Here is a 22,516-nt window from a genome sequence, read left to right as displayed (position 1 = left end):
GGGGCCTGGAGGGTGAGGGAGGAGGGGATTGGAGCAGAGCAGGGTGAGGGGCGGGGCCTGGAGGGTGAGGGAGGAGGGGATTGGAACAGAACAGTCGGAGTCTTTCAATGCGCACGCGCGCTGTTTCGTCATTGCTTCAATCACGTTGTCTCGCCTTCCGGCCGGTGAGTTTCCGCCTCCGGTTGGGGACAGCGGGACCCCGTTTCCCCCATGTCCGGGGCTCAGCGCCGCTGCCGGGGCTGGTGAGTGAGGCCGGGCCCCGCGTCCCCTCCCGGTGCCCAGACCCGTGTAGCGGCCCTGAACGTCACGCCCCCGTCACCCCCCCACTGCCCCATCGCCCCCCCGTCACCCCTCCCCCCACTGTCCCCCGTCACCCCCCATCGCCCCCCCGTCACCCCTCCCCCCACTGCCCCGTCACCCCCCATCGCCCCCCGTCACCCCTCCCCCCACTGCCCCGTCACCCCCCATCGCCCCCCGTCACCCCTCCCCCCACTGCCCCGTCACCCCCCATCGCCCCCCGTCACCCCTCCCCCCACTGCCCCGTCACCCCCCATCGCCCCCCGTCGCCCCTCCCCCCACTGCCCCGTCACCTCCCATCGCCCCCCGTCACTCCCCCATTGCTCCCCCGTCACCCCACTGCCCTGTCACCCTCTGTCATCCCCTCCCCCCACTGCCCCATCGCCCCCCCGTCACTCCCCCATTGCCCTCCCTTCACCCCCCCACTGCCCCATTGCCCCCCGTCACTCCCCCATTGCCCCCCCTTCACCCCCTCACTGCCCCATCACCCCCATCACTCCTCCATTGCCCCCTGTCACCTCTCCCCCCACTGCCCCATTGCCCCCCCGTCACACCCCTCCCCCCACTGACCCGTCATCCCCCACCATCTCCACCTCTGCATGTCTCCTCCTCCTCCCCCGGCCTCCTATCACCCCTTTTTTATCTTCCTCTGCTGTCCCCCTTTCCCGCCCCCCAGCCAGTCCCTACTCGCTCTCTCCCTTCCCCCTGCTGGCCCTTTCGGCCATCGCCTGACCCCCATCGACTAGTGTTGGGTGAAGGCAGGTGTGTGTGTGTGTGTGTGAGAGAGAGAGAGAGAGAGACAGAGACAGAGACAGAGAGAGATTAAGGGCTCAGGCTGGAAAGTGTCACTCACTTGTGGTGTCCTTTCACTTGCTGCAGGATGCCAGGCATCCTAGTTGCCAGGTGTGCTGCGGGCTGCTGTGAAGTTATAGATCCTGCCTCAGAGAGCTACCTGCCATCAGAGGAAGGAAGTGGAGCGGGGTGGGGGTGGGGGTGGGGGTGGGGGGGGGGCAGGGGAGATGGTAGGATTGGAAGTTTTTTAGGGCAGGGACTGTAATTTTGCTCTGTATTTTCCTGTGTCTAGCACAATGGGGTCCTGGACCATGGCTGGTGCCCCTAGGCATTACAGTAATTCAAATGAATAGTAATTGTCTTTGGCTTTAAAAAAACTGCGAACATGGGAAGGTCACAGACATGCAGTTGTTAAAATTCAGGGATTAAAAATATCTTTGTCTGAAGGGGAAACATCCGTTAGTTTTGAAGCTTTTAAAAAAAATTGTAGAAAGAGAGCAAATAGTGTTGATATAAATGCTGCTAGGAAACGGAGTGGTGTCTGGCCAGTCTCATGGGCAGACTGAGTCTTCGTGCTGAGATGAATAATGCTTGGTGTGTGGCTTGCAGGGGAGTTGAGAAGTAATTTGTTTAAAACTTTTTTTTTTCTTTCCAGGCAGTTTAGAGCATGTGGATTAACTGAAGGAGCTTGAGTTCCAGTATGTGGTATATTATGCAGAGCATTCAGAGTAAATACTCCTTGTCAGAGCGGTTGATCCGGACTATAACAGCCATACGATCTTTCCCACATGATAATGTTGAAGATCTTATCAGCAGGGTACGTAAACACTATGTTGCTTTAGTGTTGTGTTTTGAAAGCTTGTGCTTCTCTATCTGTATATCTCTATCTCATCTAATATATGTATAGGCGAGTCTCATCTTACGCGCATTTAACATGCGCAAATTCAGCTTTGCGCGGTCGGCAGAAACAAAACAAAAAAAAGAGAAAAATAACAATTTAAATACTGTACCTGTAGTGCGGGCGATTCCGCCTGCCATTACACTCAATGTAATTTTGACTTTTCGCGATTTTCTTTTTACGCACTGACTGCGGAACGTAACCCCAGCATAAGATGAAACTTGCCTGTATTTGTGAATGAGAGGCACCGATGGCGAGAGGCACCGATGGCAAGGGCATGAACCTGGCTTTTGTTTCTGGCTCTCCCACTGTTGTGTGACCTGGGGCAAGTCACTTACCCTCTCTGTGCTTCTTTCTCCCCTCACTCTTTGTCTTATCTGTCTAGATTCAGAGCAGAGATTGTCCCGCTATATCTTAACGGTGTCCAGAGCAACAGAGCTCTGATTTTGTTTGAGACCTGCAGGTACTGTGGTAATAGAAGTAATGTATAGCTTGACTGAGTGGCTAGACGGATATCAAGTCATAGTGCCATGTTGAAATGCTGAAGCTGAGAACTCAAACACACAATTCAGGGAAATTCTAGAGGTAAGGTTCACACAACAAATTTAACTCCGCTGCATTGTGTCTAATACCCAGCGCCCCATAATTCTGTTGCAGAGTTCATCAAGATCTTCCACCCTAGAAATCCTCTTCTGTTGATCTGTATCTCACCTCTGAGTGAAACTGTTTCCCTAAGGGCAGAGGTACTATAGAGATGGATGCTATATAAAGACCCACAAAAAGGAGAATTTATAAACAAAGGGTTCAGACAGCCCTTTCCAAGTCCTACCTGGAGATACGAAAACAAGGGATTGCAGCAGGCAATTTGCAGCCCTGCCATGTGGATCAGAAGCCTGCTTGTAACTGGAGTTTACCTTAACCTGTGAGAGAGCGTCTGGCAGGAGGCAGAAGACGCTTTGTCTTCTGAACTACATGATACTCTTACTGCATTTGGTTTCTTTATTACATGCATCACTGTGCCATTACAGTTAGTTATTGAACACTTTGTGTTCTAGCCTCTGGTTTCACACCCTCATATTCCCAATCTGAAGTGTTCAAAAGTCATGATTCAGGCCTCCAGAAATTGAGATTTTATTTTTTTTAAATTGGGGTTGTTGGTGTTTTTGCCTTGTATTTCTTCAGCCTGAAGGGGTGTGTTTTTTTCAAACTTTTTCTCCATAAATGTGAGGGCTAGAAACTTTTTTTTTTTTTTTTTTTAAGAAAAGCTGAGAGTCTCACATAATTACAGGTCTCCGGGAGGTGGAGCTTTAAGAAAAACACCAACTAATGTGAGAACTTGCGATTTAAAACTGAGAAGTGGCAATGCCAACGTTGACCTTGAGGGCTGAAAGTTTTCACGCTTGGTCTCTACCTACGGGTGACTGAAGAAAGAAAGAACTGCTGCTGGAAGTCAACTAAAAATAATCCCGAGCACCTATTTTTCATGGGGGGGATAACCTCTCAGAACAGCAGAACTTCAAAGCTTTAGACTAAATTCAACCTTTAATAGTGATAGAATATTTGAAAATTCAGGACATCAGGCTTTCCATATATCCTCCTGCTCACATTTGGTGTGGGAGTTGCACAAACCTGCCTTTCTCATTACAAAAATCCCCACCATCTTCATCCCAGTTGCCGTAAAATTCCTAGCTCTTCCCACAACGTTCAGTGAACGGAGCCTTCAGCTTTTTCTTCTGCCCACTGCTATTGTCAGTGTTAAATATCATCATTCTAAAATTTCTGCCCCCGTGTAAGATACCTGAGGAAGCATTCCAGATCCAGTGCGTTTGATCAAAATATTCAAATAACAAATGCAGTATGGTATGGATTGTAATTCATTCTATCTAATGCAATAAAAATCTGCGGCTTTTCCCCTCTCATTTTGGGCTGCTGCAGAAGTTTGGAGGGGGGTATGTGTGTGTTGGGGGAGGCTTAAAGAGAATATGAAGGGCACTTAGAAATGTATCAGGAAATGGAGGGATGTGGAAGGAATATGAGTCAACCATATAATTAATGAGATGGAGAAGAATCTTTCTGCCAGGCAGACTCATACACACCACGAGCAATTACTTTTGTCCAGTATTGATCAATGGGAACGTCAGGTATCAGAGGGGTAGCTGTGTTAGTCAGTATCCACAAAAGCAACGAGGAGTTCTGTGGCACCTTAAAGACTAACAGATTTATTTGGGCATAAGCTTTCGAGAGTAAAAACCCCCCACTTCTTCAGATGCAACTAATGCCATTTGACAGAGGCCATGACGTAAAATGGGCCGGAATAGATGCATTTACTAACGCCATTCACTGTTCCCTGTTTTTTACCCATGAAAGCTTAGGCCCAAATAAATCTGTTAGTCTTCAAGGTGCTACCGGACTCCTTGTTGTCTTTTTGGGAATGTTATGCAACTTCTGGCTGCAAGGGAGAAGGGGAGAAAATTGGGGTGGGGTGTTTAGTCTGTTATAAGTGATCCAGAGCAAGGCATCTAGAACTGAGATTCTGCATACTGTTCAAACCCTTAAATGTCAAACTCTTCCAAACCCCGCTTCTTAAAATTAAACTGTAAAATATGCTCAGCCTACTGCAAAGGAAAAGGCTACGCACTTGTCATCGTTTCAGATTCCTCACCCCGTTGTAAATGGCAGAGGGTCCAGATTAGCCTGGACTGATTCAAGCAGCTGCTGTGCTATTTTAATCCCCCAGGTATTTCAAGGTTAAGGAAGTCCAGAAAAAGTGCCATAAATCAGCTTGGTGATTAAGGAAGCCCTTTGAAGTGGGCAGACTCCCTGGCTTCATGCAGTGTATTCTATAGCTGAACAATACTTCAAAACCGTACAGGTGCAGGACACACCTTAACCTGAGATTAGCTGGGAGGCATCTGCGTTCTGTAAGTTTGTTTGCCAGTCCTAATGTGTCAGATGCTTGGATGCCAGTGATTCAGGTGCAGTATTGAAAAGTAGGAACAGGGCCCACCCCTGCCTTTTGCCAGAGGCCCTTTTAAATGAACAGAAGTCCAGACTCTGTATATGGAACCAGAGGCTCCTCCCTATAAAACAGGGCGGTCTAGGAATAGAATTTGGGGCTGCAACTGAACTTGTCAAGGGTTACCTAACTTGCTGCCAGCTTTCTCAGTGTCCAATAAAATTGCCACCAATGATTCTTGAGTCCGAAGGAAATGTCAGCTGAAACAAGTTGCCTGCCCGAGTTTGTTTGGAAGATGGCTCATATACCAGTTGTGACTGTGATATGTAATAATGTTACGAACACTGTACGTGACCGGTCAGAGGGGAAGTTATTGTATAGCGCATTATTAGAATTTCCTGGGGATTGTGCTAACCCCAATATACGATGTTTGTTTGTTATATGCCTGTAATGCTCAAATTCGATGGCTTTTGTGCATGAGCGCAACACCGGTGGCTTCCCAGTTAAGAACTTCCACGCACACACTCTAAAGACAATGGGTCAAGCCGCTAGCTTCAAGGATCCTGTCTCCAACAAGCGGCAAACTTTGTTTTGCCGGAACTGAAAGTTGCCCATTACAAAGGGTTAAGTTAAGCTAGACCTATGTATAGTCTGTTTTATTGTTTTAAAGATGTTTTCTGTAGAACGCTCTTGTTTTAAGTAAATGATACTTCGCTTTAAGGAGGCTGTTTGGTCACTGGTTACCACTCTTGGTGCCCTGAAGGGAACAGAACTGCAGCGTCTGAACCCAAGTCAGACTTGCTGAGGCAACCATGGTTAGTACCAGGAGACTGCGACCCAGGGCCTGCTCTGAGAGTGGGAGAATCGTGTGATTCCATCCCCAGCCAGGTGACTGCTAGAGGCTACTGGCCTGAGGGTGGGGGGTGCATTCACCAGGATCGGATGACGTCAGAGGTGCAGTGCACCTGGTAACTCTGACACCAGTGGCTAGTGATCAAGGTTTATTAGGGCCATGGGTTGCTAGTGTGTTGATCTGAACTTTGTCCTCTGCTTGAGATAAGGGCAGCTCTTAGGATGGGGGAGAGAACGCCTCTCCAGAGCCATAGTAGCAACAAAGGGGAGTGAATTACAAAGACACCGATGGAAGCTGCAAGATGAGAGGATCTAGACAGTGGTCTGAATTTGCAGGTTCTAATACAAAAAATGACCTGATATTACTCATGAGTGTAATATGCTTGGAACATCTGTTTAGAAACACTTTATAATAAGGTTCCATTGATACTGTAACCATCTCAGTATGTAGCATCTAGTGTGGGAATATCTTACACTTAACTGGTATGTGAATGTGACAGAGGCCATGATGTAAACTGGGCCGGAATAGATGCATTTACTAATGCCATTCGCTATTCCCTGTTTTTCCTTAGGGAGCCGATGTTAACTGTATGCACGGCATTCTGAAGCCGCTACACTGCGCTTGTATGGTTGCCGATGTGGACTGTGTTGAATTACTGCTGCAAAAAGGAGCGGAGGTAAAAGCATTTAAAAAAACAGTCCTTTAAACTGGATATAGGAGAGCCATTCAGTTGGGAGCTGATGCAGCCACAGTATCATAGAATCATAGAATATCAGGGTTGGAAGGGACCTCAGGAGATCATCTAGTCCAACCCCCTGCTCAAAGCAGGACCAATCCCCAATTTTTGCCCCAGATCCTTAAATGGCCCCCTCAAGGATTGAACTCACAACCCCAGTAAAGACGCTCTGTAGTTTGAAAGAAAATCAGTTTGCAGCCAACCTATTAAAAAAACCCGTCAGTCTTGGCATGCGTCTAGATCTCAATGAACTATAGTTACCGTACCATGATCTTGAACGGATGTATTTTAACTACGGAGGCTTAAAGTTGTGTATATGTACAGCACGTGTCTATAGTTCAGTAACTTGCATTCACGGCATCTGCCTTATGCCCTAGTCTGGCAAATGTGCGCTTACCGAGCTGCACAGCTGATGTTACACAATTCGGGAAGTCTTTCCTTACCTTTTATGGGAGTGTGTGTCTGCAGTTTGACTCTCTCATACACATCAGTTGGGGAGGAAGGAGGTTTTGTGGCTAATGCCCAGAATTGGGTGTTTGAAGATCTAGGTTACATTATTGACTTTAGTACAAGCTTCCTGTGTGATCTTGGGCAAATCATTGACCCTCTGTGCCTGAGTTTCCTCTTTTGTAAAACAGAGGTGAAAATTCCCATCATTGTCGGAGTGTTGCAATGCAGAGCTAATGCCGCGAACACTGGTAAAACTTCCATCAACTTCAGTGAGAGCAGAGTTAGATTAGTGCCCGACTGTTCTGCAAATCCCACTCAAAGATCTGTTAATGCGTAATACCCATCTCCCAAGAATCCATTCCTCTCTCTCTCTCTGCAGGTCAACGCCCTTGACGGGTACAACCGAACAGCCCTTCATTATGCAGCAGAAAAAGATGAGACCTGTGTTGAGATCCTCTTAGAATACGGTGCAAACCCCAGTGCGCTGGATGGGAACAAGGACACGCCCCTCCATTGGGCTGCCTTTAAAAACAATGCAGAGTGTGTCCGAACGCTTTTGGAGAACGGCGCCTTGGTTAATGCTCGGGATTATAATGACGACACCCCCCTGAGCTGGGCTGCCATGAAAGGAAACCTAGAGAGCGTGAGCATACTCTTGGATTTCGGAGCGGAGGTCAGAGTGGTTAACTTGAAAGGCCAGACGCCGATATCTAGGCTGGTTGCATTGTTGGTCAGAGGACTTGGTACTGAGCGAGAAGATTCTTGCTTTGATCTTCTTCACAGAGCTATTGGTCACTTTGATTTAAGAAAAAATGGTAATATGCCCAGGGAGGTAACAAGAGATCAGCAGCTGTGTGAAAAACTTACCCTGCTCTGCTCCACCCCAGGTACCTTAAAGACACTGTCTCGCTACGCCCTGCGGCATAGCCTGGGAGTCCAGTTCCTGCCGGATGCAGTGAAGGAGCTTCCTTTGCCTGAGTCCCTGAAAGAATATCTGTTGCTCCTTAGATAAGCGAGCAGTCAAATTCTAGGGGATTCTGTGCTTGATTCACTGCCCCCGTTCCTTATGCTTTATGGGGATGCCAGTAACATAACTAGATTTGTGACTCAATCTCTGACATGACAGACACTGGGTTCCTCCTCCTCGCTCTGATGGTCAAGCTGATGACCAGTCATCATCCAAGATTACTCCAGGCTCTAGGGCTTCCTCTCCTGTCTCACCCAGAGCACCATACAGGATGGTGACCTCCATGGTGGCACCTGGCACTATTGATGGCTCAAAAGGTGTGGGGGTGAAATACTTGTGCAATTTCTTCCTGCATGAGCCTGTTCCCCATCTCCAGCCTCAGGATTTCTCTCCGAGTTCAGTACCAAGCCACCAGCCGTCTCACAAGACATTGTTGAATAGAATCCATCACCTTCCCTGCCACAGAAAGACAACTTATTGTCCTGCTTTCTGGAGACTAGGTGGGCTTTAGCGAGAGAGAGGCCCTCTCAACTAGGTGTGGAGAGCAGGCAAAGGGGGTCTAGTCCTGTTGGAAGGAATTAAGTACGGGAGGGAGTCTTGGAGCATGGGAAAATCCCACATGGTTGCTCTTCCCTATTGGAGGAAGTGAGCTGGTGCCAGCCAGCTTCAGAGCTGTCTTGACTGAGTCAACCAGGCAGTAAGCAGGACTCCTGCTTGCAGACTTGTTAGTTTTAGCGATAGTTCCCACCCCAAGCACACGTATTCAGTTTGTATTTTTTCATAGACTTTGGAAGGAGAGCTCCTTCCTACAGAGTGTTTGTATCTCTAATCACTGCTTTCCGCACTGCACCTCTCAAAGTGTAGAGCATCGCAGCCAGCTCTCTGGGTGGATGGAGTCATGAGCAGAGATGGAGAACTGTAGGGAAGGTAAGCCCTGTCTGGAGATACACCGGTTTTTCCTTCACAACATGCACTGGGAGATTCCCCCTGCACACCTCCCTTATTATTTCTAAGATGCATCAACTCTTCATTGCAGGGGAAGGAGATATTTTAAATGTGTTCCTAACAAAGCAAATAGCGTGAACACAGACGTTTCCCGAGAGCAGGGTGGGGCGGGCGTGTGACTCTTTGGCGCTCCTGAAGCACCAGTAAGAGAGGTCTCCCGGCTCACTACTGCTGTGGAATCATTAAGGGGAGAGTAGCACCCAACACTGCTGCCGGGATCCAGCAGCACTTGCCAGAGCCACTGAACTGCATCGTCTCTGGCTGCTTTCAGAAAGGCTCCAGTGGAGCTGTCCTTGCCCATGACTGCAGTAACAGTGGCTATTAAGCAGAGCTGTGTGGATGTGATGGGGGGGGGGGTTAAGTGGGGAGCGTTATGGGATTCTCACAATATAAAGGGTTTTATATTATATTCTCACAATATAAAGGGATTGCCCTCTCGAAAACACAATCAGCAACCGCCACACTTTGTCCTAATGAACAGCCCCTTTCAAAATCCTGCACTTCAGGTGGTTCGGGTCCTCTGGTGAAAGAAGTAGGTGCCAAAGTGCAGCGGGAGTCTAGACTCCGTTGTGAGGGCTGTTCTCTGCTTCAGGAGATCACCCTGCTGAGAACATGCTTTTTGCATCTTCCAGTGTTGGGGGCACCCTGCACTACTGATCTCCAGTCCTGCCTGGTGTGAATGTACTCTGGAGCAACGGGAGGGATTCACAGCTTGTAATCCTAGGCACTTGGTTTCTGTGACATATTCACTCACACTAACACATTTGAAGGTGTTTTGGTTAAAGTCTGACACTTGGTTTTACACTATCCCGCTTGCCATTTCACTGATTTTCTTGAGGGCAGTGTATATGAGGGCTCACAGCACTTCCAGGAGGGAGAACTGGTCAGCAATTCCTCAGGCAGTTCCCCATTTTTAACAAGACTCTGTTTTCAATGTGGGGTTCTTTGAAACACAGAGTGACAACATCCAACTAGGGAGAACGTTCCAAAATAGGAAAAGGAGCTGTTGGAAAGCTCTTCTGTATATAAAATTCTGCTGGGAACCATGAAACACTCCCCCCACTTCTGGTTTCTGTAGTGATTTGTCTTGTTGCTCTCTGTATTTTATAGTTACAAAAATAAACCACTCACGACCAGCTCTAAGCAGCTCCTTCTGGGCTAGCTATCTTTTCACTGATGCTGTCTGGGTGCTTTGGGATTCTCTCCTTATTAATTTGGCTTCATTGCTCAGGCCTGGTCTACACTACAGAGTACTGCCGTACATTGACCGAACTAAGTGTCCACGCGAAAATGTTGCTCCCGCCAATGTAACTCTCCCACTACAGCAACCTAATAATTGTACCTTGATGAGAAGTGTAGCGCTTAACTCGATGTAGTTAGGTTGACGTAGTGAAAGTGTAGGCACTGCATTGCTTACATTGCCTGTTGCCCCATGGGGCTGACCGCTGGAGCCCTGCCACCCATTGAGGGATTGGGGGGCAGAAAGGAGATTCTGAGCCTGGCCTGCCACCTGATGAGGGATGGTGGGGGAGGAGAGGGGAGTCCGTGCCTCGGCTACCTCCTGGTGAGGGATTGGACTGGGAGAGGAGGGTCATCCGTGTGTGCGCTCCCGGTGAGGATGCACACTGCTGACCGAAGGAGCTAGTGTAGACCTTAAAAATTTAATTAACTACTACAGTAGCTATATATCGACTTCATTTTGTAGTGTAGACGTGCCCCGAGACTCTTCACAAATCCTTTTGCTGTTCTGGCAATGATCACAGCATTTCTAGGAGACCGAATTCAGCTCTTAAATGACTGCTCTCCAAGGAGCTCTCATGGAGAAACACAGCGAAGAGCAGGCTGCCCGTGAAAGCTTTCTGAGCCTTGCTGTTAGTGAGCTGCAGAAAGGTGGCTCGGCAACATGGGGATGCTTAAGAGAATGAGTGACTGTCCAGATCCCAGCCAGTCCTTTAAGGAATAACTCAGTTTCTCCTTGCTGCTTTCCCTCAGCCTGTTCCAGTGACGTTCACTAGGTCTCATGGATATCTGAGGTCTCCAGTTCTACATAATACCTCCTCCAGCCGTTCTCTTCAAACAAGCAAGCTCTTGTATCTACCATCCTTAAACCACTTGCTCCAGGATCCCTCCCCATCTCAGGAAACTGCTCTCTTCTGGCCTCTCTACTCCATTCCTTAACCAGATGCATTCAGCAGTGTGGCTGCTGCTGATGCACCCAGGATCAGACTCCTGGGTGGTGTTGTTCTCAATGGAGAGGCCTCACATGTTGAATTAGTTCAGTACTAAAGCTTGAGATGTGCTACAAGACCTGTCTTGTTATGCTGGTCTCCTTGCCAATATGAAGCGGGACAGTAGGCCAGCAATGTTCTTCTGAGAAGAACCTCCCAGAGTTTTTCCCTATTTGGGAAGCAGCTCAAAATGTAGGGGAAGCTAGCCTTTGCCCTTTGGACGATGGGACCTGATGGGTCTCAGTACATCAGAGGGTATTTAGCTCTTGGTCAGAAGAGCCATGAGGGCCATCAGCTTAGCTAGTGCCAGGAGAAGCCAACCTCCTCAGAGCTGGTTCAAAAAGAGGTAAGTGTGTTTTGGGAAAATCTTTTTTGGGGAGAGGAACCCCAATTTGTTTTTTGGTGGGAAATATTCCCCTTGTCTTCAAAACAAAACAACTCCCCTCCAGAAAAAGATGCCAGAGTTTTTTTCTCACTTACTTTATTTTTATTTTCTCTTTTCTAAAAAAACAGAACCTAGTTCAAAATGAAAAAAAAAATTCAAAATTTTGTTCTGAAATTCTTGTAAAAATTGAGCAGGGGGAGAAACTTTTCTGCCATAGGGTCACCTCTTTTCTGTTTTTTTAACAAAATAAAAGGCTTCCACCGTCTCTCCTCTTCAGCCTGAATTTCCCTCCGCCGGCCCCTCCAGAGACCAGGATTCTCTTCCTGGAGGAGGGGTCGTTTAGCGCAGCTCTTGGCATTTGTCCAAGTATCTGACCCGTTAGCACCTCTGCTGCAGTGAAGGTATTAGCGGCAGTGCTCATGTGAGCCTCCACTGCCCCGTGCGGGTGACAAAGCTGGTAGACCTGGTATCTGTAACGTTCTTAGGCTTTGGCCTCAGCTCCTGCAAACTACCAGGTGCTGGGTGTTGTGATACGGAATTGTCATCCTGGAGGGGGAGCTCATGGTTGGGGGGACATTATAGGCTAGGGGATGAGGACTCAGGCCCGGTCTCCATTAGACACTTTTGCCAGCATAGCAATGTTGGTTAGGGGAATGACTCTCTCTTGCCGATATAGAAAGGTCACCAAAAGACCTAACGTAGATGCAGGGATACCAGCTTAAAAGTGCTTTTGCTGGCATAGGTTATTTCACTCGAGGAGCTGGTATAAGCTATCCCAGCACCAGCCCTTTATTGCCAGTATGAGATGCATCTGCACTAGGAAGGTTTGCCAGGACAGCTCTACAGGTAATCCTTTACTAGTGTAGACTAGGCTTCTGGAGAGCTGGGTTCTATTCCTGGCTCTGCCACTGGGTGACCTAGTTGACCCTGTGCCGCTTGTTTCCCCAGCAAGGGGGCTAATCCTTTGCTGCTGCAGAAGGGTGTTGAGGATAAATTCCACTAGAGAATGTGAGGTGCTCAGATCCGGAGCTATGTGAAGCGTCCAGCTAGCTGGACGTGAACAGATAGTGTGTTCGAACGGTGGCATTCATAGTGCATTGATCGGTTAAGTATTGGGGCATGAGTTTGATTGAAGTAGCTTGCTAGAAAAGCAGGATGCTGAAGTAGAATCTCACCCAGACCCTGCGTGCATACTCCAGTAGCAAGCCCATATCCCCTCCATGGCTATGCTGCTGCTTTAGTAAGGCGATCTCGGGTAGGCCTACATGTGCTGCAGTCACACCTCTGACTGATTGCCATGTAGACAGACCCTTATAAGCTCTTCGGGGAAGGGACTGTCTTTTTGTTGTTAGAAAAGGAGTACTTGTGGCACCTTAGAGACTAACTGTTTCTGTATTCCTTTTCTTTTTGCGGATACAGAGTAACACGTCTGCTACTCTGAAACCTGTCTTTTTGTTGTGTGTTTGTACAGCACCGAACACCGTGAGGCCTGATCCGTGACTGGGGCTCCTAGGTGCCACCATAATATAAATTAGTAACAGGATTCAGACAGGTTGATGCAGGCAACTCCCTGGTCAAACAATTCCTGTTCATTCAAGCGTCTGGAGAAGTTAAAACCAAAGTAATTCTACTCATAGTGTTTATTCTCATTTCGCTGGCACTTCCTGACATAACAAGAGCCAGTTCAGAAACATGGAGGGTTTCTTTTAAAACTGTGACATAAATTAGAATCATAGAATCATAGAATATCAGGGTTGGAAGGGACCTCAGGAGGTCATCTAGTCCAACCCCCTGCTCAAAAGCAGGACCCATACCCAATTAAATCATCCCAGCCAGGGCTTTGTCAAGCCTGACCTTAAAAACTTCTACGGAAGGAGATTCCACCACCTCCCTAGGCAACGCATTCCAGTGTTTCACCACCCTCCTAGTGAAAAAGTTTTTCCTAATATCCAACCTATAATATCCAAATAATATCCAAAATTAGACTCTAACGTTTTAAAATGATTAACTTGGATGTACAAGAAGCCTGACCGATTCATCCATTTAAACTACCCTGTGGAAGCTAAATCGGCCCCAGAAAGTGCATTTCAAAACTCTTTTTTAACCAGTAAATTAGGCAGTTTTATATACCAGGATATTGCATTGCCATCCTGGGAGTTGTGTGTCTTGTTTTCATACGCACACGTGACTGACTGCAGCCCCAACTACTGTATAAATGCTAGACTGCTGCATGCTGAGCTGGGGACGTGAGCTAAAACAGGGAGAACTTTATTTCAGAGGTCCCTGATGCCAAAAGCTATTTTTAGAGGCAGATCTGCTTTTGTTCCAGCTGTATTGCCTCTCCAGTGGTTCAGATGTTGGCTTCAGCAGGCACCCCCTTGTGTGTGATGTGTTCCAAGTGGGCTTTCTCGGAGGTATCCAAGTCGGTCTTGTATTTGGCCAGAATCTTTAAGATTGGACGAAGTTTTAGCCACCACTGTTGTTTGGGGAGGCGGTGCCTGTTGGGGAAAAAGAAATGTATATTGTAAAACCCACTCCCGAACATGGGACACACGTTAGGCATATTGCTTAATGCATTACTGGAAGGTGCTCAGAAACTCTGATGATGAGCATGGTAGGGGAACCTATAGAGAAAAGAAAATAATTGTGATCAGCAGCGACTTTTTAATCCACACCTCTGGATCACACAGGCATATGCGTGATGCTGCTCATTCGTGAGCTAATATACTTAGAAAAGACTTGGAGTTACCAGGAAGGTCAAAGCAATGATCCCCACCCAGGGGCTGGATGAGCTACTGCTCCCAACAGGAAATAACTCTGGGAGCAGGCAGGGAAGTGTTGATTTTATTAATAGATTTCAAGGTCAGATGGGACATTCTGATCAGCTTGACCTCCCACAGGTGTAGAACCTCCCCCAGTGATTCCTGCTGTGAGCTTGTCGCTTCTGGTTGAGCTACAGCATCACTTTTAGGAAGATACCTAGTCCTGGATTTTAAAGACTCCACATGAGAAAGGATCTGCTGTGTCCCTTGGGAAGCTGTTCCCATTGCTTACTCTGGTTTAAGGCACACATTTTTATTTCCAACCATGTGATTTTTATCTAGCTTCAACTTCCAGGTCCTGGGTCTTGTTACTCCTTTATCTGCTGGATTCAAAAGCCCTTCTTCATGCTGATCATGGTCTTTATGGTACAACTGCTCTGTACCCTCACACTGTCTTCTCCTGTTGGTTTCTTAAATGAGTTGAGCCGTGGGACTTCCACCACTTCTTTTGGGATACTATTCTGTTCGCTGAGAGATCTTCCCAGTTGGAAGACATACCTGATGTTCAGCCTATGATATACCTGTGTCTTAATTAGAGACCAGCCCTCTACAACCTCCCTCCTTGCTTCCTAACCCTTTCAAATATTGTTTTCATATCCTCCCTTACTCATCAATTCGTCACCAGTGCGGTAGATGGACAGGAAAGGGGAAGAATGTTTGGAAAACCTACTCAAAATCGGTCTGTTCTTCGAGTTCGGCGAGTGGCTGGAAGACAAGATTCCGTCTGCGCATGCCCAAGAGGCAGGCTGAATCTGCGGTGTTGGCAAAGATACGACCTGCAAGGAATTGGAGTGAAACCATCTTAGTACTTCAGTACCCAGCCCTCCAGCTCATCTGCTGCAGCTCACTGATTGTGTGCCTAAGTTCATTTGCAGAGGAGGCAAAAACCTGGACAAGGAGGCAAAGAACAAAGCAAGGCAGCCTGAGGCCACCCTCAAATGTGACAGTGAGGCCTCTTGCTGAATGCTATGGGATTGCATGGTCCCCTGAGCCATTTCATTCTGCCGAGAAATGCAATATAGGGAGATATCTTGTTTGAAGGCTAGTTGGTCCGTCTCTGCCTTCAACCAGTTCTGTTATGACTGGTGTATGGAGTACATGCTGTCAAGCTTAGATAAGTCTTAAGTGTAATTTTTCCCATATCCTCACACTGTACTTCAGAAGAGAATTATATGTACCAAACAAATTGTCCAATAAAAAAGTCACTATCTGTGGGAGGAAAAAAAACACCAAAACCAGGTTCCACCCTGCCCACTGATTGCTTGGGGCGAATATCCCTGCGGATTTTGAAATCTGTATGTTCCTGGAGACTGACGCTAGGTGAATTCAAAGTAAGTGAAAAGCACAACTGGATGCAAGGATCCTTCCTCCTCAAACACATTTGGTTAACTTAGCAGCCACAGCATTTCATTTCTAACCATCACCTCCTCATGTGCTAAGCAGCCTGCTTCTCCATGTCCCGTAATAATGCCTAGCTCTTTTCATCAGTAGATCCCACAGTATTCTTGCCAGTAAGTTAAAGAAGTATGGGCTGGATGGATGCACTATAAGGTGGGTAGAAACCTGGCTAGATTGTCGGGCTCAACGGGTAGTGATCAATGGCTCCATGTCTAGTTGGCAGCCGGTATCAAGTGGAGTGCCCCAAGGGTCGGTCCTGGGGCCGGTTTTGTTCAATATCTTCATAAATGATCTGGAGGATGGTGTGGATTGCACTCTCAGCCAGTTTGCGGATGATACTAAACTGGGAGGAGTGGTAGATACGCTGGAGGGCAGGGATAGGATACAGAGGGACCTAGACAAATTGGAGGATTGGGCCAAAAGAAATCTGATGAGGTTCAATAAGGATAAGTGCAGGGTCCTGAATTTAGGACGGAAGAACCCAATGTACCGCTACAGACTAGGGACCGAATGGCTAGGCAGCAGTTCAGCGGAAAAGGACCTAGGGGTGACAGTGGACGAGAAGCTGGATATGAGTCAGCAGTGTGCCCCTGTTGCCAAGAAGGCCAATGGCATTTTGGGATGTATAAGTAGGGGCATAGCGAGCAGATGGAGGGACTTGATCATCCCCCTCTGTTCGACATTGGTGAGGCCTCATCTGAAGTACTGTGTCCAGTTTTGGGCCCCACACTACAAGAAGGATGTGGATAAATTGGAGAGAGTCCAGCGAAGGGCAACAAAAATGATTAGGGGTCTGGAACACATGACTTATGAGGAGAGGCTGAGGGAACTGGGATTGTTTAGTCTGCAGAAGAGAAGAATGAGGGAGGATTTGATAACTGCTTTCAACTACCTGAGAGGTGGTTCCAGAGAGGATGGTTCTAGACTATTCTCAGTGGTAGAAGAGGACAGGACAAGGAGTAATGGTCTCAAGTTGCAGTGGGGGAGGTTTAGGTTGGATATTAGGAAAATCTTTTTCACGAGGAGGGTGGTGAAACACTGGAATGCGTTACCTAGGGAGGTGGTAGAATCTCCTTCCTTAGAAGTTTTTAAGGTCAGGCTTGACAAAGCCCTGGCTGGGATGATTTAATTGGGGATTGGTCCTGCTTTGAGCAGGGGGTTGGACTAGATGACCTCCTGAGGTCCCTTCCAACCCTGATATTCTATGATTCTATGATTTCAAAGCGCTTTACAAAGGTCAGTTTCCTTATCCCCATTATACAGATGGGGAAACTGAAGCACAGAGAGGGGATGTGACTTGCTCCAGGTCACCCAACAGGCGCCCATGTTTCCGGAGTCCACCCAGTGCTCTAGCCTCTAGGCCACACAGTTTTGCTACCGTAAGCCTCATCCCAGCCTCTGTTAGTTTTTGAACGGCCAAATTCTCTTCTCCCCCAAACGTACCCTAGGTGTCTGTGGCTCAGGCTCTTGCGGTTCCTGGGGCCAGCGCTGGTCCTAGCCCTTATACCCCCATCTGTTTTTTTTCCCCCCCATCAGAAATGAGGAGCTGCCTCCCCACCCAGCTGCTCTCCCACAGCCTGAAACGTCCTCCTTAACTCTGAAAAACCAGGTCCTAAATGCGCTGCGTTAGGGTTACCGCCTTTGTGAAAATGCACTGAGAACTTAGTTCTCAACGTCCGCCACTAGGTGGCGGCAGTGCCTTCACCCACTATGCTGTAAATGCAACACTCACCCACCTTGTCTCTCTACTCTCCTGGGACCCACACAGCTACACCAACACTGCAGGGTCCCACAAAGCAGCTGGCAGAGAAGCAATAGCCCCAGCGTGGATTGCCAAGTGCTTTGAAAGCATTGGTTTTAACCATGATTTAAATCAGCAGGCAGGAACCTCTGATTTAATAATCCGTTTTAATCTTATTTTGCATTTGTACTTAGTTATTTTCCTTTAAAAAAAACTGATTCTCATTAGTTAATAACCACTACATGTTGGTTTGCAACTAAATACAGCCTTTTCACTCCATCTGATGCTTCTTTTTGCTAACCAGGAAGCTGTAGTGTCTATTAGCTTAACATACATTTATTCAGATGCTTAATTTTTCCTTTTTTCTTACTCTTAGAAAACGGTGAATGACACATTTATTTACTACATTAATTTTTTACTCAAGCTACCTTAAATGTGCTGAATACATAAGAAAAAAATAAGTTTATCAAAACCAACTGATTTATTAAACAAAGGAAGCATTGACTGTAGTTGGTGAATTGAATTGACTGTTTTCTGGTCACTATGGCCCAGATCCACAGAGAGTTATGTGCCTAAACGCCAGCCAGAGGTGCTAAGTCCCTTTTTTGGCATCATTGCAATCCATAAAACTCAGAACCCGTAGGCCCTTATACTCACTCAGACCTAAGTTGTCAGGGTAAAAGCTACCTTGGTGCTTATGTTTCTGCCTCTGGGCATGCACGCTGCTGCCTCCCTCTAGGAATCCAGATGCCCATCTCCCACCTAGGTCCCAGAGTGATTCACAAACTGGGGGAAGATCAGTGAAAGGCCACCTGCTGGATCAGGTCTCGTTCAACACCCTGGTGGAGAGGGTAATGCCCACTCTTAGCCCAGTGATTAGAGCACTTGCCTGGTATGTGAGAAGGGAAATCCCTCAAATCCTACCTCTCCAGAGAGTGCTCTAGCCACTGAGCTATGCAATAGTCTGGTGGGGGGCTTCCTTAACCTCTCCCACTGAAGCTGTTCCACTCTGGATAAATAATGGAGCAATTGGAGCCGGGGGACTGGACGCTGGGTCTCCGTTCTCCCAGGTGGATGCCCTAATCGCTGGCCTACAGAGCCACTCTCAGTCATCGGGCCAGAGAGAGAGAGTGGCTCTGTCGGCCAGCGGTCAGGGCATCAGGTGGGTGATGGGCGACCCATCTTCCATTGACCTCATTCCATCAACCTCACACTGCCTACACTGGGGGTTAGGTCGACTTAACTATGTCTCTTGAGGGGTGGATTTTTCATACCCGAGAGATCGCTCTGCCGATACAACTTTTCAGTGTATACGGTGTTGCAACCCTGAGTCCCTTCATAGATCCTCATGTCCTTCAAGATTTTAGAGCCAGTAGATCTCATCCTCTCACAGCTCCTTTAGATGGAAAGAGGGAAAACAAACTTTCCTGCTTTTTTCAACTCCCATTCGGTTCCTCAGCTTCAGACAAACTAATCATGGAGCTGAACTAGTTGAATAAACCGAAATGAAGAAAACAGCCTCTCTGCACTCGCAGCAGAGGCTGTGGCTGTTAAAAGCTGGTTTAGCATGACTGCAAAGTCTAGTTCCAGGTGCTAAGCCAGTGCTTTCTCCCCGCTCAGCGGTTTGATTTTCTTTAAAACTTCGACAGCAATCAGGTACTGTTTGAATATTTTTTATTTAATTTAAATGATTTTAAAAGATTATAGTAAGTTTAGGCCTTACGTAGGTTGTTAAATTTGAAATTAATTTTAAAGAAAAATGGATTTAATTTCAAAACCAAATCCCATTTAAATACAAATTTGATTTTTTAAAATCGATTTTTATCCACCCTGAATGTAGCCATAAAAGCACGTGACATGTGTACCCAACTACTGCACAGAAAGCTAGGTGGATGGCTCTGCCTGGGCCATGGGGCTCTCTTCCTACCGTGACGTGTAACCTACCATGCCTGGAGTATTCCTTGATTTTTCCAGTGAGCCATGCCACAGACTTTGCACCCATCTTTGTTCCAAAGTTCCTGTCGAAGGGAGTCGGCGTCCCACCCTGCCATTCGCAGCGAGAGAGTCAGTTTGGTTTCAGGCATGAAGAGTCATGACAACAGGGTGAACTCGCTGCCTTTCAATGGGATACCTGGCGCATCACCGGCCCAGAAGGCAGAATTAATCGTACAAGGGCTGTTGCTTCCGGACACTGTACCAACCCCAAATTCTAGCACCTGTGATCAACACCAAGACCCCCAGCACTTGGCTCAGCAAGGCGATTTCCATCTAGTACCGTTCTCTCCCAGCAGAGGATTTTGGAGCCCAGAAGAGCTGCTATTGGCTCTTTAAGGTGGTGTTGCCAGAAGCCAATCCAACTGCTCCTTTCCAGAGGTTTGGGTCATTTGGACAAAGCAATAGGGCAGAGGAAAGATGGTACTGAACTGGGAGGAGCTTTGCTGTCTAGAGGAGAGCATCCTCTGTTATTTAGCATATTATAATGGCACTGACTGAGATCAGGGCTCCATTGGGCCGAGTGGTACCGAGATAGGCACAAAGAGCTCAGTCTAAGCAGCCAAAGGGTGGGAGGGGAAACAGAGGCATCAAGAGGGAAAGGGACTTGGACAAGGTCACTCACCAGCTGAGTGGCAAAGCTAGGACCAGAACTCAGGTCTCTTGAGTCCTTGTCTAGTGCCCCATCCACTCGGCCACGCTACCTCACCAGCTTACTGTGTACCTGCTGCATGTGTCCCAGCACGTTCTTCCTGCTCTCGAAGATGCCTTTCCCTTCCTCTGAATACAGGTTGAAGATGAAGTCGGTGGTGTAGTTTTCGTTGCACTTCTCATTCCTGTGAGGTGCAAACACGAAAGCCCAAGTGAATGAGGGGTGGACATGACAGATGGAGACAGAATACTCAAATAAGTGGCTTTTAGGCATTGGGTGATGGGGGAAAAACTGGGGCAGGAAGGAGATTCATGAAGAGAGAAATATAGATTGGTGAGGCAGAGCTGAATGACAGCTCAGGGTCAGCCCTTTAGAAATGTGCTGGGCCTGTATTGCCTATGGTTTTCATTTGTGAGTATGGCTGGATCGTTTTTTTTTACCGTTACACCAGGGAGATGAGCAGATCTTTTCCCTAGACAGATCTGGAGAACATTCCCAAAGATCCAAAATGACTCAGGTTCCTAAATCCCATTGAAAGTCAATGGGACCTGTGTTTCTAAAGCCCCAGATCCTCAGAAGTATTTAGGTGCCTAATTCCTACTGAACTCAATGGGCACCTAAATACCTTTGCTGAGCTGGGCCTAAGTGACTTAGGTGCTTTTGAAAATGTTGCCTTATAGCTGACTGTATTTTACGAATCCCAAGGTCCCTTGGTGGTCTTTGCACCAGGATTCTGATTGCTCTCCAGACCCTCAGAGCACCTTTGTTAATAAAGGCTGTGGAATGTATATCCCACGTAAGAGGCATCCAGCATAATATGGATTATCTAATGCTGTTAATGGAAAAGGGCTTTACGAGAGGGAAAGTCTCATCCCCAGGGTACAGCTGAGGAACCTGCTAGACAAAGAAGGCAAGTGACTTGCCTTAGGACAGCCAGCAGGGCTGTGGCAAAGCCAGGAACAGAACCCAGGTCTCATAAGTCCTGGTCCAGCACTTCAGCCACTGGCCCCTGCTACAGCCTGTGACTGTCCCCACCCTGACTTGTTCTGATGCTGGTTACCTCAACACCAGGCCTCTCTTCACTGTGGTCTTCATTTTCTCACACAGATGCTCGACGTTAACCTGTTAACGTAGAAAAGAGCAGGAGGCTTCTTAGATTCCTGTGAATTTTTTAAAGCAAATCCAGATATTTTAAAAGCAATTTTTAAAAGGAGTAAACGCAAATCCACATCTCGGGGAGCAGGAAAACCTCTCCGGTCAGTCGATAAAGCTCAGCTAAAGGGGAATGCCTATCAGATGAGAGCTAACTAGGCTGCTGAAATGCCCGTGTGATGTATACCTAGACTGCAGTAACTGAGGGTTCAGAACTGACATTGATTTTAACGGGACGTTACGGCCAATGGCAAAACAGTGGTGTCTGCGTGCACCCTTGGAGGAGTAGATGCCCCTAACCGCAGCGCTGATCTCAGTCTAGTTACTAGGCTCCATGCAGGAGTCACTGGGTGAGATCCTTCAGCCTGTGAGGTGCAGGAGGTCAGAGCAGATGATCAGAATGGCCCCCTCAGGCCTTAAAGTCTATGGGCCAGCTTCTCATTCGCACTGTTACTGATTATGATTTGTATTCTGGCATGGACCAGGATCCCATTGTGCTAGGCGCTGTATGGACACAGGCCAAAAAGCCAGTCCAGGCTCCAAAGTGCTCACAGGCTCCAGTTCCTTTGTGTTGCCAGAGCCGTGGAAAAGGGCATTGGTGTAAATAAGAACCAGGCCCTACAAAAGCCGGAATAACTCCACTGCAGCCCAGGGCCTTGCTCTGGATTTAGACTAGGGTCACTGAGAGCAGCATTTGCTCCCTTGCCTGACACGAGCCTTTCCAGCAGGAAGTGGGACAAGTCCGTCCACACAGACCTGCGTGGATTCCCCAGGGATCCCGGTCCACTGAGACCCTCCGATTAGTTTGCATCTCTGCCCTCTAGGATACAGGCCAACAGCTGATTTAAGCAGGCACTGCTCCATTGACTTTGGTGGACTTGCACTTGTTTCTGCTAGGGGTGAACTTGGCCTTGATGTCTGTGGAATGCCATGCCCCGGGGTGGCTCGTCAGCAGGAGGAAACAAACCTGGGGCTTCTGGATCATGAGACTCCATCGGCTGAGCTAAAAAGTCCATCGCTCTTAGCCAAGTCTGTAGCAGGCTCCTCAACCTGTATGGGGTGCTATCCCAGCCACCGCTCGAGGGAGAGCACACACTGAAGGGGCGTGGGTCAGACCTCGGGCCTGTTGGTTCCCAGTACTACAGCCACTGTGCTTTCTAGGTACATGCTTCTGCACAGCTGTAGCTCCATG

General features: G+C 47.8%; 2 protein-coding genes across 3 annotated transcripts in view; one reads left to right on the top strand and one right to left on the bottom strand.

Moving 5' to 3' along the window:
- Positions 1-130: 130 nt before the first annotated feature.
- On the top strand, positions 131-10,163 carry ASB8 (ankyrin repeat and SOCS box containing 8). The gene is made up of 4 exons (XM_048834748.2): positions 131-242; positions 1,745-1,906; positions 6,368-6,472; positions 7,362-10,163. Exons 2-4 carry the CDS (start codon positions 1,790-1,792, stop codon positions 7,992-7,994), a joined length of 855 nt encoding a protein of 284 aa, XP_048690705.1. The 5' UTR covers positions 131-242; positions 1,745-1,789; the 3' UTR covers positions 7,995-10,163.
- Positions 10,164-13,192: 3,029 nt separating this feature from the next.
- The window catches only part of PFKM (phosphofructokinase, muscle), a 53,284-nt gene continuing 43,960 nt past the window's right edge, over positions 13,193-22,516 (bottom strand). For both annotated transcript variants that reach the window (XM_075121690.1, XM_048834739.2), the window contains 5 exons: positions 21,233-21,294; positions 20,245-20,356; positions 19,473-19,572; positions 15,060-15,165; positions 13,193-14,065 (listed from right to left, as the gene is read on the bottom strand). In XM_075121690.1, coding sequence (XP_074977791.1) covers positions 13,918-14,065; positions 15,060-15,165; positions 19,473-19,572; positions 20,245-20,356; positions 21,233-21,294 — 528 coding nt within the window. In that variant the 3' untranslated portion in view covers positions 13,193-13,917. The remainder of the gene's footprint in view (positions 14,066-15,059; positions 15,166-19,472; positions 19,573-20,244; positions 20,357-21,232; positions 21,295-22,516) is intronic.

Source organism: Caretta caretta, chromosome 20 (genome assembly GCF_965140235.1).
Source record: "Caretta caretta isolate rCarCar2 chromosome 20, rCarCar1.hap1, whole genome shotgun sequence".
NCBI classification, from domain to species: Eukaryota; Metazoa; Chordata; order Testudines; family Cheloniidae; genus Caretta; species Caretta caretta.
The sequence above is the reverse complement of the archived record's forward strand: the minus strand, read 5'-3'. Positions and strand labels throughout refer to the sequence as shown.

Bases quoted from the DNA above. Each gene is read 5' to 3' on its own strand.
- ASB8 (XM_048834748.2), top strand. From the start codon at position 1,790: ATGTGGTATATTATGCAGAGCATTCAGAGTAAATACTCCTTGTCAGAG. The intron at 1,907-6,367 runs GTACGTAAACAC...GTTTTTCCTTAG, and splicing joins TTGAAGATCTTATCAGCAGG to GGAGCCGATGTTAACTGTAT. The intron at 6,473-7,361 runs GTAAAAGCATTT...CTCTCTCTGCAG, and splicing joins TGCTGCAAAAAGGAGCGGAG to GTCAACGCCCTTGACGGGTA.